We start from the raw sequence: 14,648 nt of genomic DNA on the forward strand, positions 1-14,648 counted from the left end.
TATTCATTAATGTGCATGCCATCCCTGTTTCCTCCCGGAGTCATTCTGTTTACAAGTTTGCTGCAAGTTTCCTCTTCCTGGTCTGTAGGCAAGCATCGGGCGGCTTATCCGCAGGGCAGAACCCCTCCAGCTCATGACAGCCATCACGGCTGATGAATGGGTAGAATTACCTCCTTGGTTCACTTCAGAATATGTGCAAACACCCCCCTAAAAGTGATGGCATTTCTCTCATGTGAGACTAAAGACTCCCCACCCCCAAAAGAATTCTCTGTAAAGTTTTCAGTATGGTCTGTGTGTTTGCAGTATAATATTTACCATAGCAGCTGTCATTACCAGCTGTAGAGGGTTAAAAGATATTTTCATGGCTAATTTTTTTGATGGTCTCTGTTTTTAATATTTATTTATTTATTTGGAGGTGGAGGGGGGGAGAGAGAGAGAAAGAGAGAGAGAGAAAGGGCAGAGAGAGGAGAGAGAGAATCCCATGCTGTGAGCCTGTCAGTGTGGAGCCCGATGTGGGGCTTGATCATGAGCCATGACATCATGACCTGAGCCGAAACCGAGAATCAGACACTTAACCGACTGAGCCACCCAGGCGCCCCGATTTTTTTGATGTTTTCTTATAAATACACTTAATTGTTCACAGTAATAGCTCTAGAAAAAATCCTCTGCTCCCTCTGGATGATTTTAGCAAGAAACATCTCTAAGAAAATGTATGCCGACTTGACCACTAAACCCTTATTTTCTTCCTTATTCCTCCCATTTCCTCAAAGCCATTACCTGACTCAGAATTGTCTTAAATTTAGAATTGTTTATTAAATGGTACCACTTTATTAAGCTTTTCGCTTTTAGGAAAGAGTGGGATGTTTCTCATTATGGGGACCATAGTTAAACTTACCTAAATGGATCTGAAGGTAGTTGTTCTTCACATTATGATATTAGCTGCAATGTTAGGAAAATAACTAGGAATAAACACAATTTAAAATACGTGGGCAGGATTGGGGGTGGATTTTTTTTTTTTTTCCAACGTTTTTATTTATTTTTGGGACAGAGAGAGACAGAGCATGAACGGGGGAGGGGCAGAGAGAGAGGGAGACACAGAATCGGAAACAGGCTCCAGGCTCCGAGCCATCCACCCAGAGCCCGACGCGGGGCTCGAACTCACGGACCGCGAGATCGTGACCTGGCTGAAGTCGGACGCTTAACCGACTGCGCCACCCAGGCGCCCCGGGGGTGGATTTTTAAAATCATATACTGTTTTTTTAATTACAAGTGACCTCAAGTAAGTTCACTGGAATCATATCTGTTGGCTTATAGACTAGATAACAAAGACAAATAAAAGCATACTTCTGACCAAATTGATATCATTTACTAGAAAATGGGAAAGACACTAGTTATTTAATTTTCTTCCTTTTGAATTTCAAATAATTACGATTTTGAGACATAGTATTAATCTCCATCAATGATGCATGGAGTTGAGTTCTGCTATCATTGTATCAAGTACATTTATTATAATCTGTGGGTTAGTTTTTTTCATAATAAAATGAACAAACAACATATACCCAATGAACAACCAATTTCTTTTTTTAATGTAGCTTAATCCATGCCTTCAAATATCCTCTATAAAAAAAATTTTAAATTCATACCATTATACATAGAGAAGCAGCTTGGAGCCCACTCACATCCTTAGAAACCCAACAAACCCAACATCAGTCTTCATCCTTCCCCAGTGTAGCCTCTGGATAGAGCATACCTAAGTTTAGGCTTTTTTTTTTTTTTTTTTTTTTAATTTGGGAAATGGGGAGAAGAGAAGGGATGGAAATAACAAAAAATATAATCCACCAAAAAAAAAAAAAGAAAAGAAAAGAAAAAAGAAATACAATATCCCCATCAACACCCACCAGTGGGGGAAAAGAACGTGTTAGTAAGCCTAACTGACAACAACAGTATCGTATTAGCTGTCATTTATTGAGTGTCCGCCTCGCCGTGCCTCAGTTTCCTCATTTGCAAAATGACAGCAGTTTATTGAATTATTAATTTGTTCTGTCCTATGGATATTTCCAATGGGTGTCTTTCCCTTGTCTCCCAGATGTGTGAAAGGCAGGAAGGAGGAGCCACCTGAAGGCAGGGCATGTAGGTTCCCAGACACTGGGAAAGAATGTGCTAGTAAGAGTAGCAGGCAGACGTGTCTCTCTCTGTTGGCACTGGAGACTACGGATGAGAATCCATGAGAACAAGGTAAAAGGAGGGACCAGAGACAATCAGAAGGGAGCAAATGTGCCAGCTGCCAGACTAAGGCAGCAAGATATAGTGTGTTCAGGGAGGAAATCTACAAAAAAGTCCCTTTGTGCTTTGAGTGCCTTTAGAGGCTTTGTTTCCCACGAATTCATCATATCTGGGCAAAGCCTGCCGGGCCTAGTGCTGCAGCCCCCGCAGGTGGCTGGGTGCCCCCACGTGAAGGGATTATGTGAGGGGACACTGTTTCTTCAACACATCGCTTCCTTGTGTGAGTATTTAGAAAACTCTTTGTCTAGCCAAAAAAAAAAAAAAAAAATATCTCCTTTTCCCACTGTTCATATTATATAACAATACGAGTTTCCAAAGGGTAGTTCCAAATAGGCAATCAGGGGACAGAAAAACTTACTGAAATAGGGACTCCGAGCCTTGTTTTACCCAGCACGTGTTTCTGTCCTCTTTCCAAGAGGGTAGCTCAGATCTTGCAGACCTTCCTGAGTATTCTGCTCTGTGTAAGATGGCAAGTTCAGACTATTGCTGCCAGGTGGTGCATGTCCGTAGGCACAGTGACAAACTAGACCACCTGTTGCAGCAAAACAATGGCTCGTTGATGGCCTTACATGGATTAAGGAAACCAAGGAATAAGAATATTTCCTGCACTCTTAAAGTCTACGGAGCAGGATTCGTTTTGGCTAGAAGTATATGACAGTCTCGAATGTGCTTTTTCAAGCTGCCACCCCTGCCTTCCTTGAGGTAACAGTATGCCCTGATGGCTAGAAATGTTCCCAGTGCTCCATTTCTTAAAGAAATTATGATTAACACGGTTCATAGAAAAGCATGCGAGGTTCTCTTGTAGGTAAAGGAAGCTTCTGGCTTGCTCCTTCAATCTCATTCAAACAGTGCACAATAAATAGGGTTGGGGCAATCCTGGGAGGTCCTGGGGACGTGTGTTAGATACGTGGGTCGCCTCTAATAGGTTTAAACATTCTGTTTCTTCTTAATTTTGCTGGGTGGAGTCATAAGCTTCTAGCTTAAGTTACTTCTAAGGACGGTGCAGGCAGGGCCACCCACCAGTTCCTACCCATTGCTGTCCACCCTGACACTTTGGCAGTAGCCCAGCAGCTATCATAACACAGCCAGCAGACCACAGTCTTTTCTCTGCACCTGCTTTCTCCTCCCCTTCCCTCTGTCGTGCTCTTTCTATCCCTCCCACCTGATGGGGGAGCCCTTGGACTTTTCTCAGTCCCACCGGAGCACAGAGGATAGAAAACACCTGAAGGACCCCTACAATGGGCAAGCCATTGCCTCCAGTCTAGAATGAGCCACTCCTGCTTCAGCTTTTCAAAGAGGATTGGGGAGAGAAGGAGCAGTGGTCACAAATGCCCTAAAATGGCAGGAACAGTTCGATTTGTTGTAGGGTGCTTTGAGCCAGAATCTAAGGCCATAGCCTGGGAAGCTCATTTGGGCTGAGGGCACAGGAACAGCATCCTATTGAGGGCCCCAGCCCTGCAGTAGAAGCATGGACTCTGGCCACAGGGCACATGCTCATGCCCAGTGTGGAAGGCCACTCGTCAGAGAGGATGTAGCCGGTTTTCAGGTCAGGAAGGATGGCATAAAAGGTCATTACCTGGGTCCCTTCCACCCAAGGACATGCCACACACACACAGACTTTTATTTCAAAAGATAGGAATTTAGCTTACATAACTAGCATATCAAATCTGTAAGTTCACTATTATCGCTTAGCACTGCACACTGATTTTTTTTTTCATGAAAAAGTGAGTCAGGTTAAAGAAAACAAATAAGTAAGTTAGTAGAAGTGACCCATGGGATCTTGACAACCTGTTGGAAAGTTGACACAGAAGGGCCAAGTCCCCTGGACCTACAAAGCGATCCATCCTGTTTAGGGGCAAAGCTGTGGCTCTCACAAGACCAGAATTGGCCACGGGGCTGACAGTAAGTGTGGCTCAACTGCATTTAGCCAGACATGTGCCTCATTGGCTCAGGGAGCTATCCGAGGGTATGGCATTTAATCAAACGATAACTATTGAAAATGTTAATAAGGATGTTTATAATAGAGCTGTTTAAGAAGAATGTACTAACTCAGTGGAAAGTAGGGCGAGACTGAGGAGAAATGGGAAAAAGGGAAGAGAAGACAAGTTGGGAGGGCAGAGAGAAAAAGAGAGAAACACTGATATATGATAGAAATCTTAACCACGCTCCCTTTTTATAAGAAAGCCCTAAGCTTTGCAGCAGTCCATGTGGCCATGAGGCTGCCTAGCAGATACGTCTCGAGATGCCACTGCACGCTTACGTTATTCTTAAATTCTGTTACAAGTTCCTAGCTGAAACCATGGCTGAAGACAATTATTTCTGAAATGATGTCATTCTGCCATCCATGGATCTTAAAGAGGTGTCTTAATTTCCCTGATGTAAACAGAGCTGGAATGCAGAGCTTATCCAAATAAAGCCCTAGTCTTTATTCCTGGGACCCTGCTTGCTGTGGAAGCCAGCTGCAGAGTCTGGTGGGCATGATGAGGCAGGTCAGTCACCCTGGGGGCAACCACCCACCAAGAAGTTAAGCATTTGCTACAGGAGACAAGAAAGATGCTCAGCCCCTCCTGCCTTTACCTCCTCTCCTCAGCCCTGGAAGGGAGGAATCACAATACCCATTACCTCCACTTTTGTTTTTAGAGGAGGAAACTTCCCCCCACCCCCGCCCCCAAAAAGAGATGAAATGATTTGTCCAGAAACATTCATTCACACTGAAGTCTGAGCCCACGTGATTGGGCTTCCCAGCTCTAGGCTCTTCCATAGAGCGTTGACATGCATAGGTCCACAGGCCTAGATTGACTAAAGAGGAAACTTAAGGAAAGGTTAAGATATATACACACACATACCTTTATGAGGCAGGTCCCTAAATCTCTTACAATATTCTGTCACCTCAGTGTCTTCCCTGGAACTGGACAATTTCACTTTTTTATTTTATTTGAGAGGGAGACTGCAAGCAGGGGAGGTATGGAGGGAAAGGGAGAGAGAATCTCAAGCACACTCTGTGCCCAGCACAGAGCCTGATGTAGGGTCGATCTCATGCCCCTGGGATAATGACCCGAGCCTAAAATCAAGAGTTGGACACCCAACCGACTGAGCCACCCAAGCATCCCCCAGAATTTCACTTTAAATTGGAACCACTCACAAGAAAGATTAGGTTCACCCACAAAAAACTCTCACATCCAAAAATCACATCCCACTCTGTCAAAGGGGTTTTATATGTATATAAAATATATATATATATATATATATAATATAAATATATGTGTATATATATATATTATATATATAATCAGCTTGTCTAGACACATTCACACACATCGTTTTGTTGGTCATGTAGATTTAAAGTAGCTTTGGTAGCTTCAGTGTGATTCATTAATTCACAAAATTCAGTTGTGCTCTCTGCTATTTGATATTGATTTAAAAAAAAGGATTGATACAGTTAGGGTTGCTCTGTACTGTCATCTTAACTGTCTCGATCACTAGGCATCAAAGCTAAATCCTCAGGTATTCCAGAAAATTCTAATCGTGAGATAACGAGAAATTTGAAATAGTTCATTTGAACTGTTGCAATATGCTTACAAAGGTAAGAAGCCATGAAAGTATCCTTTTTTCTTCTTTAAAAATAAACACAGGTTATAACCCAGATATAATCAGTATGGTTCGATCCCCACCTCCACCTTCTCGATACCTTGGGTTACAGAGATTTGCAAACTAAAACCTGCTTCTTCTTTGGGTTTGATGGGTCAATCTCAGATCTTAGGGAAGTAAGAGAAGCAAACTTGTAAATGAATTGCTCTGGAATTTCTGTCTGACTTATGCATTTTCTTTTATTTATTTCATTTTTGCATTGAAAACATTACATTTCTGTTTCCTTATAGAGTAGTGTATCAAGAGCCTGTGTATGGCAATAAATTGCTGCAGGTATGAAATCCCGACTGGTGGAAAAACTCATCACTATGATTGTGGGTTTGCTGTGAAATCCTACTAACAAGACAATTCTGGGGAGGGGAGATGTTCTCTAACATGGAAGGAGGAAAGACTTAACTGAATTTTCCAGTTTCGATATGAATGCTTCCAGCATAGAGATGCATATCCTAAGATTTCCCTTGTTTGCTAGATCATGAGTGTATCCAAGTGGAGGTCTGACTTGGCTATAAATTTCCGGGCTTAAAATGTATCTACACTCAATTAATATAAGTTCAGTGAAAAGAATTGCAATGTTTCATTGTCATCACTTGTCTGGATAATTTTGTAGTAGGTTCCTGGAGTCAACCAGAATGGTTAAGAGAAAAATTCATCCAGCATTGAGGGTCTGTACAGCTAACATAACTTTCCCTGGTTTCATTGTAGCTTCTTATAAATTTATTTCACACCTATTGCTATAGCTTTCAACCCTATTACTCACTGCTGAAGCAACCCCCAAATGAACCAATTTGTAGGAAGAAAAAAGAGCCAACACATCCATTGGAGTGTAGCTGGCCGAGTCTCCCAATATGGTCTATAACCAACATTAAAACTGTCAAATAAAATGAAAGAAGAATGTAAAGCTAAGGATGATCAGTGGGAGTTTTATTACATGGATTTCCCTGTAACATACAATTCTCATTTTTTTGTTGTTCTGTATTAAGTCCATTAAGAAAGTGCATTCTTTTTTTTTTTTTTAACCATGAGAATTCATCAGGTTTTAATGAGAAATCTGTATGAAAAAGGGGTACTTGGATCTAGGAGAGAACAAAATAATTTAAATTCCCAAGATCAACTTTTATTTTTACATTTTGAGAAAACTGACTTTCATTGCCACACTTCAAAAACTGCTGAATGTATGATGCAGATAAATTAGGGAGTGATTATTGAAGTGTTTCATTTTGCAAATGTTTTTATAAATGTAGTTTCAGTAAATCACATATTGAGATATATATGTGTATACTGGTATATTTGTGGTTAGCACAAAGTGAGATCCTTGGGTATTCTCAGAAGCTAGGGTGTTTCTGTCTGGGATCAAGCCCACTGCTACTTTATATGGTGAAACTGAAGGGAAACACACACACACACACACACACACACACACACACACACACACACGAGACAACCCTTTCTACCCTATGTCCCCTGCAGTACACAAACATTTTGCCTCTCTTCCTAAGTCATTCACCATTAGGACATTAGAACATCTTTGTCCAAAAGTATGCTTTAAGGTCAAAAATGTGATTTCCTTTGTTGAATGACTCAGATGCACTGAGGGTCTACGGTGCTCAGCAGTATTGTTTTAGGAAGTTCCACAAATGGAATAGCCAGTTTCCTCTTGTTTAACTTGGCACTTCCCAGACCTATTTGGGAAAGGTTCCTTTTCCTACCCCAGCTAGTATCCCACGAAGCACAGTTTTGAAAATGTTTTGTTGGAGCACCATCAGAGGTCCTTAATCAGTAATGTGCCCAACCTCCAGAGGACGTCTGCTAGCAAAAGAAATGTTTCAGACAACAGCAGTCAGGGTCTTTGTGGCCACGTCTGGTGGTGGCAGCAGAGGTGTGGGGGTGGAGGGTGGAGTGCGGATTCATAATGGCCATTTAAGATTTATATTTTATATAAGGTCTCATTTATAGCTTGTTTAGGAGGATGTTTTACAAGTAGGGAGTACAGAACTATGTTGTGCTTATCATTTGGTTTGGTGGTGGGAAAAATCTCACTGTCACGGATGCATTTTTGTCCTAAAGTCGGGAAGACTGGCTTCAACATGAACATCCTTTGGTGCCAGCAAATGGAAATGAGCGCTCCTTTTTCAGACGTTAGCACAGAACCTTGGAGGAGCTCTGGCTATGCTCAGCGAGCTGCAAAATATGGAGCAATAAAATTGATTAGAGTCACCTGTTAGCAAGGCAAATTAAAGCAATTTGTATTTTTTGATCATTTTACAGTGTATGCACACATACACTGAGTTAATACACAACTCTGTTATTCCCCTAATACGGATTTTGTACAGAAGAAAAATAGCAAAGGAAAACAATGCAATAGAGAGATGTGGTGGGATCAAGCCACTTAATCCTTCTCCTTTTTCCACTTAGTACCTATGTGATGGATTTCATAGACCTGGACTGTCCAGCACTGAAGCCACCAGCCCCATGTGGCCCTTTCCATGTAAATTCAGATGAACTCAAACACAGTACAAATCCAGTTTGCTCCACTAGCCACGTTTCTGGTGTTCGATAGTCACCAAGGACCGGGGACTACTGTCCTGGACGGCACAGATGTAGAGCATTGCCATCATCACCAACAGGCCTACTGGTCAGGAAGGAGACCATGGCTTAAGGTCAGAGTCTCCACTGACTCCACAGACTTCAACACACTGTGACCTTGACTTTTAAATAGGGAATGCTAGTAAGCAGCTTCCTGAATGACAAAGACACATGTCAAGGTATTGACCATTTGTACCTGTCTTGCATAAAAACACACACTTATTCTCCTTACATGGGCAAGTCATGTGAAAACAGTGGGGTGGATGGTCCTTCCCAAAGCTTCGTAGACAAGCACATCGGTTGTGCACAAGGATCCCAATGGCACACACATCCATTTTATGTGCATACAGTGAATACCGACTGGCCGTCAATGATGCTCATTTTCATCATCTGCTATTTCCACTGCAGCTGTTGTCTCCACTTCTCAAACTTGCTGCCCACTTTCACCAGTGGAAACGATCACAGAAGTTGGGAACACATACAGAGTGCAAACCCAGAGGGTTTCTTGCAAGGGGCTGTTGCTAGAAATCTTTGCTGGGACCAAATTCACAGTCACAAATCATGACTGATTTACACGGCCCTCGATGCAGATACCTTTGCAGTGGCTTTTGCTTTTTATTCTGGGAGAAAACACACACACACACACACACACACACACACACACACACACACACCCACCCACCCACCCACCACTTTGTCTCCATCAAACCTTTCAGCTGGTGGTAGTTAGCGCCTCCTAGCAATCAGAGAGCTATCTTCAGCCCCGCTCTACCTCATTGTTTAATACACACACCTGCACACCTGTGTCTTTCCGGACACATCATGAAAGCCAAGGAGATGGACAAGCAGATAAAAAGAACAACTGTAGAAATCTGGTGACCTAATTTCCCCTCAGCCCATCTTTCTCTGTCTTGAGCTTGGTGCAGGTGTGACAACTGCTTTGGTTTTACAACTCCTCAGTATATCTAATGAGTTTCCCTGTTTCCTAATTAGAGAACGTGGTGTTTGGAACACCAGGTGGTGTCTGGATAAGACCTGGTGTTTTTTTTGTAGCTTCCATGTTATTGTTCAAGGGAGACTTCTTTTCTTTTCTTTTTTGTAATACTGGCTCCAAATGATTGGTGACTCTGTCAGGATGTCTTGGATGTGTGTGCCTTCTCCAGGGCTGATCCAAAGAACAAGTTTCTCTAAGGACAGACTAGATTTTTGAATTGCTACATTAGAGGTGGCAGATATATCCTGAAAGTTAGCTGTTGCTAGAAGAGGGTAGAAATAAATTATTGAGACCACTTTGTCTGCATTCTGAAAGATGTTTTTTGTAGCATTGATCTCCTTGTCCTACAACTCAGCTGTCTCCTATACGTGGAGCTAAATGTAACAGACCCCCCACTCCCGATTTTGTTGTTAGGTCCCCTCTGACACATGAGTGACTTTGCTGTTCACTGTCCTCTAACACACCAGTCTGTTCAGAGCTGCCACTTTATGGAGAGGGTGAGAACTGTTTTCCCAGAGGATTATGGGACTGTGAATTCTAATTAGAACCCTAGTGGTCCCAATGTTACCGGTCGAGACTGGATCCTGTTTGTTAATTGTGCTGAGATCATTCGACAGTGGTTGATGTATTGCTGTGGTCTGCTAAGCAAGCTCGGTTATTTTCACAGTTTGATAATCAATGCTCCACTGAACACAATTCCTTTCGAATATGACCATTTGCTTGTCCTCTGCTTAATTGAACAATTGCATTTGCTGGTACATGCAACTAAATGTTAATTATTTTTTTCAGGTTTTTTTCTTAATGATTTTATTTACAAATTGGAAAGCTTTATCATATTTTCCACACCAAACAAATTCCCTATCTGAACCAGTGTTATATCTTTAGCAGAAAAGACAGAATTTTTAAGAAGTGTTCACCATTCCATTTTTTAAAATAATTATGCAACACTTAGAAAGCTACACACAGTCTTCTTTAATTGCCTCAGTGGTTCAACAACTACATATGCAAGAGATTACTAATAAACTTTCAATCAAAGCATTATTTTTTTTATAAATACAAATGCAACACAGGAGGGCATTCGCTCAGCCTACATTGGATTTTCAAGGAAGTAATCAAGGAGTGTTTGAATGAAGCCTAAGTTAGTAGCTAATAAAGTAAAGGGAAAGCATAATCATTTTTGAAACTCTGGAAAGTTCAGCAAAGTATAAAGAGTGTTTAAAGAATCCCCCGTAATCCTCCCCACCCCAGGACGATCACCATTAACCATGTAGGTACATCTCTTTAGAAGGGTATGTGGGTTCTTCCTCTGGGATGTGCTCACAATCGCTAACCTTTAACATCCAGCTGGGGTTGGTATCCAAGCCCCTGTCTCTCCAGTGTGTTTTGTTCTTCGCTCTGGTACTAAGCTTTCATTAACCTCCACGTTAGACTGGTGGATGTGGGTAACTGCTGTTCTGCTGTGGTCTCCCAGTTGGGCGCCCCTGTGTTGGGCTCCCGTGCATTCCTAAGTCCGATTTCTCCTTGCGTTTTAGGGTGGTTACGCTGCATACCGCTACGCCCAGCCTACCCCTGCCACTGCCGCTGCCTACAGTGACAGGTAAGAGTCTCCCTTCTTCTGCTTGACAACTACCTGGAAATGAACTTAGCTGGCGGGAGACGAGATTCTCGTCCGGTTTTGGTGCAAATGCATGACTTCTGGGGAGGCAGCGCCCAAAAAGTCAGGTCCCACCGTGAAGGGAAACGGCGCCATGTAGAGGGACGATGAACAGTCAAGCCTAGACCATCCTGAACTCTTGCCCTCTCTGCTTGAAACACAGAATTGCTATGTCTGGTCCGAGTAGAGTTGCTTTCCAGATCTCTCCATTCCTGTAACAGCACACCTTGCATGCACACACATACAGTCCCTGTACAGTCTTTCCACAGTCTTCTGCGTAACAAGCAGCCATGGTTTCATCTAACTCGTAGGAAGAACCCCAAGAAGACGATCCTACAGGTTTCCCTCAATTTCGAGCACCTGGTGCCCCCCCCCCTTTTTTTTACAACGTTTTACACCCAGTAAAGCATTCCCTCCACTGCATGTTTTAAATCTAGAACAAAGGAATGGGGGAGATGTATCTGGCATTCCTAAGATGATTCACTCTTTTTGGCAGTCCCAGTGTCCGATCCTACTAAGATAAGCCAACATTTATTCGTAATGTGCACCACATGTTAAGACTGGCAGTGGAAGGGACCGAGTGGGTTTAAGAAATGCAGAAGTCAGAATGGATGGTGGGGGTGGGGGTGGGGGGGTGGAGGGGAGCTTGATGACCCATTACCCAGGCTTAACAGATAACTGGGTTTCTGAAATGGCAAGCCACAGCTATTCCTGTGTAGGTGCCTTGAAAAAAAAAAAAAAGCGTGCGTTTCCATATTGAATGCAACTCGTTGGCTCTGTTTTCTGAGGACATAAACGTGAATGTTCAGAAGCTCTGCATGCACAAATGTGATCGAGGGTGCTTATTTTTGGTAATGACTCTTTTAATTTAAAAATATGTCTCATGAATAAAACAGTAATGGTAACAATTTGCATGTGTGGCTGAGGCATGCTGGGTCAGACAGGTAAGCAGGCAATGTACTTGACCCCTGAATGGGAAGTGTCGGCAGCCTCTGGTTCTCCTTCCTCCCTGGCCTGTTGTGACTTAGTTCCTCTCTTGGTTTGCTGTGGTGTGCTTTTTCTGCGGCCCCATTCCATTTCTCACGAGATGTGTTGTGAGCTCGATGTAGCTGCAGATTTCTTCCAAGGTAGAAGAAAGCAAAATCAACTCCTGAACCCCAAAAGCTGCACTTTGAAATCCCCATGCCTACACTTGTAATAAATGGCTCTTTGGCAAGAAAGGAGGGAGATCGCTATCTGGTTGTGTGCAGGTTTCATTACTACTTTCTTATAAACAGCCATAACGAGTTCCCAAGGCCGGAGGGAGCCTCTAAAGAAATCCACACAACATCAAGATACAGTTCTAAATGCATAAATTATCCAGTTACCCAGTAATCTTTCACTAAGATGCAAAATACGTTTTACGTACGTTACTATCTTCAATCCACTTTGACACCGGATTAGGAAACTAGAGAGGGTCAATAAAGCTAATAAAATGATGTTAATCTTGAAATCCTCGAACTCATTCTACAAATGAAAAGTCTTAATGCTATTAAATTCTGCACACTGAAGATTCACAAAGTATCAATTGTGATGTGGTTCATGTCCAACCCTTAATTATTTTTATGAAAATATCTCTAGATGCTAAATTCTCAAACACCCACTTTGTATATAATTATAATCATAGTAACTTTAGTCTGCTGTATAATTATAAGAATCTTACACGGATTTATTTCTTTGGATTTTTATCTTGCTTCTCAGTATAAGTGCATCTTCCCCCAGGTTGGAAAAAGGTTAATTACAAAGATATACTTTAAATTGCCTTCTTCAATAAGACCAACCTAGACACTTTTTGAAAAATAAACAATATTTAATACTGTTCTTAGATAGAATTACTTGAGAATCTGGCCATCTCTATTGGCATTCATTTGAAAATTAAGTTAAAATGATGTTGCATTGGGGGTCACCCTGTGCAAATATGTGTATAAAATCTGTTATTTTTAATATTACTGATATTTCTCATTGGCAACGTGTCCTACCAAAAATTGCCCTCATTCTTGGATTGGTAAATCTTGAGTAGCCCTACAATTCCCACTTTAGAGGAATCGTTTCAGTGGACGAAACCAAGTAAATAAACTCTTGTCCATGTAAGTGGCCTCATGCTGTTCATTTACATTGGGTCTTCTTGGTTTGCTGTAGAAATTGATCGCTAGACCTAGTTAACTTTATTGCAAGCAAGACAGTTGCCACAGACGGGATTACTGCATTGAGGTAAATGCAGGAATAGGTAAATTGCCAGAAAACAATCTTTAAAATGATATTTCTGGTTCGATTTGCAAAATGTATTTATGACATGATGGTACTTCCTTATATTTTCAGTAAGCAGGTAAAGAGAAGGAAGACCCTTCCCTTTGATAGAAGACACACGTTTGGGGAGAATATGAAATTGTCAGAACAGGTTTTGAATCCAGATGGAAGATGCCAAGTTTCCAGAATTTATCTCAGGGCAGTTGTGTAATAATTTATTTTTACACGATCACAGTGCAGTATCAGCCATGATAGATTTCTCAGTTCCTCTCGTCTGGAAGACAGGCAGGATGACAAAGAGTAAAACTTCCTAACCCAAAGAAACTCCTTCAGGATAGGAAGCAAAATCAGTTGGAATTGAGAGCATTTTGGTGATGCTCACTGGCTGTCAACTAAGTGAAAAGAGAAGCCGCAACGAACTTTACTTGTAATCATGAGATTTGCTCCTCAGGCATGTGGAAAGCGAAAGAAGTTTGATGTCCCCCGTTGGTAGAATTTTGCCTTTTATCAGCACAAACTAAGCCCTCGTCAAATTAAAGATTCAGGGACCTTTGGAAAATGTTGAACCCCAGTAACCTCAGGACTGTCCAGAAGGTCCTTGATGGGTCCCTTGCAACTCCCTGCCCCATCATCTTCTTGGTTACATGATCACATGCTGATTATCTGGGAGCACCCTGAGAGTTTCTGACTGCTGACCTCCAGAATGAAGACCATCTGGTGTGGGCAGAGATTTCCCCAAAAGAAACAGACCTGCCTGGACTAGGTAATTGTATAGTCTCACTGACGAATTTAATGGGAATAGGCAAACGTATTTCCTTGGCATTTAGAAAACCTTTGGTAAGCACTTGCCTTCACCAAACCTTCCTTTTTAATCTCACTTTGATTTAGGGAAAGCCAACTGTCCAAACTCTCAAAGGGGATTGTTTTCTGAGCTTGAACCAATCAAAGCATGGCAGTGGGGCCGACGGTCATCTGGTCATTGCATGCCACTTGGTGTTGCTGATGTGTCCGTGATGCGTTCTGGATTTGACAGGTCCACCATCACATTAGCTCGATGAATGGCTTGCTTGAATTAAGCCCGGGGGTAGGCTTCTCTTTATGGATTGGCTCTTGGTTTCTTTGTGTTTTATGACTTGGTTGTTGATGCATCTGTGAGCAGCCAAACCAGAAAGTGGGGCGGGAGGGGATATTCCCTATTCA

The 14,648-nt window shown here is 42.1% G+C and overlaps 1 protein-coding gene across 12 annotated transcripts in view; it reads left to right on the plus strand.

Moving 5' to 3' along the window:
* RBFOX1 (RNA binding fox-1 homolog 1) overlaps window positions 1–14,648 on the plus strand; it is a 1,462,962-nt gene that overhangs the window by 1,417,316 nt on the left and 30,998 nt on the right. For 9 of the 12 annotated variants that reach the window (XM_032591614.1, XM_032591620.1, XM_030301004.1 and 6 more), the window contains 2 exons: window positions 6,162–6,204; window positions 11,041–11,105. In XM_032591614.1, coding sequence (XP_032447505.1) covers window positions 6,162–6,204; window positions 11,041–11,105 — 108 coding nt within the window. The remainder of the gene's footprint in view (window positions 1–6,161; window positions 6,205–11,040; window positions 11,106–14,648) is intronic. The other 3 variants (XM_032591615.1, XM_032591613.1, XM_032591618.1) reach the window with 1 other exon arrangement.

Source organism: Lynx canadensis, chromosome E3, assembly GCF_007474595.2.
Source record: "Lynx canadensis isolate LIC74 chromosome E3, mLynCan4.pri.v2, whole genome shotgun sequence".
Classification (NCBI taxonomy): domain Eukaryota; kingdom Metazoa; phylum Chordata; class Mammalia; order Carnivora; family Felidae; genus Lynx; species Lynx canadensis.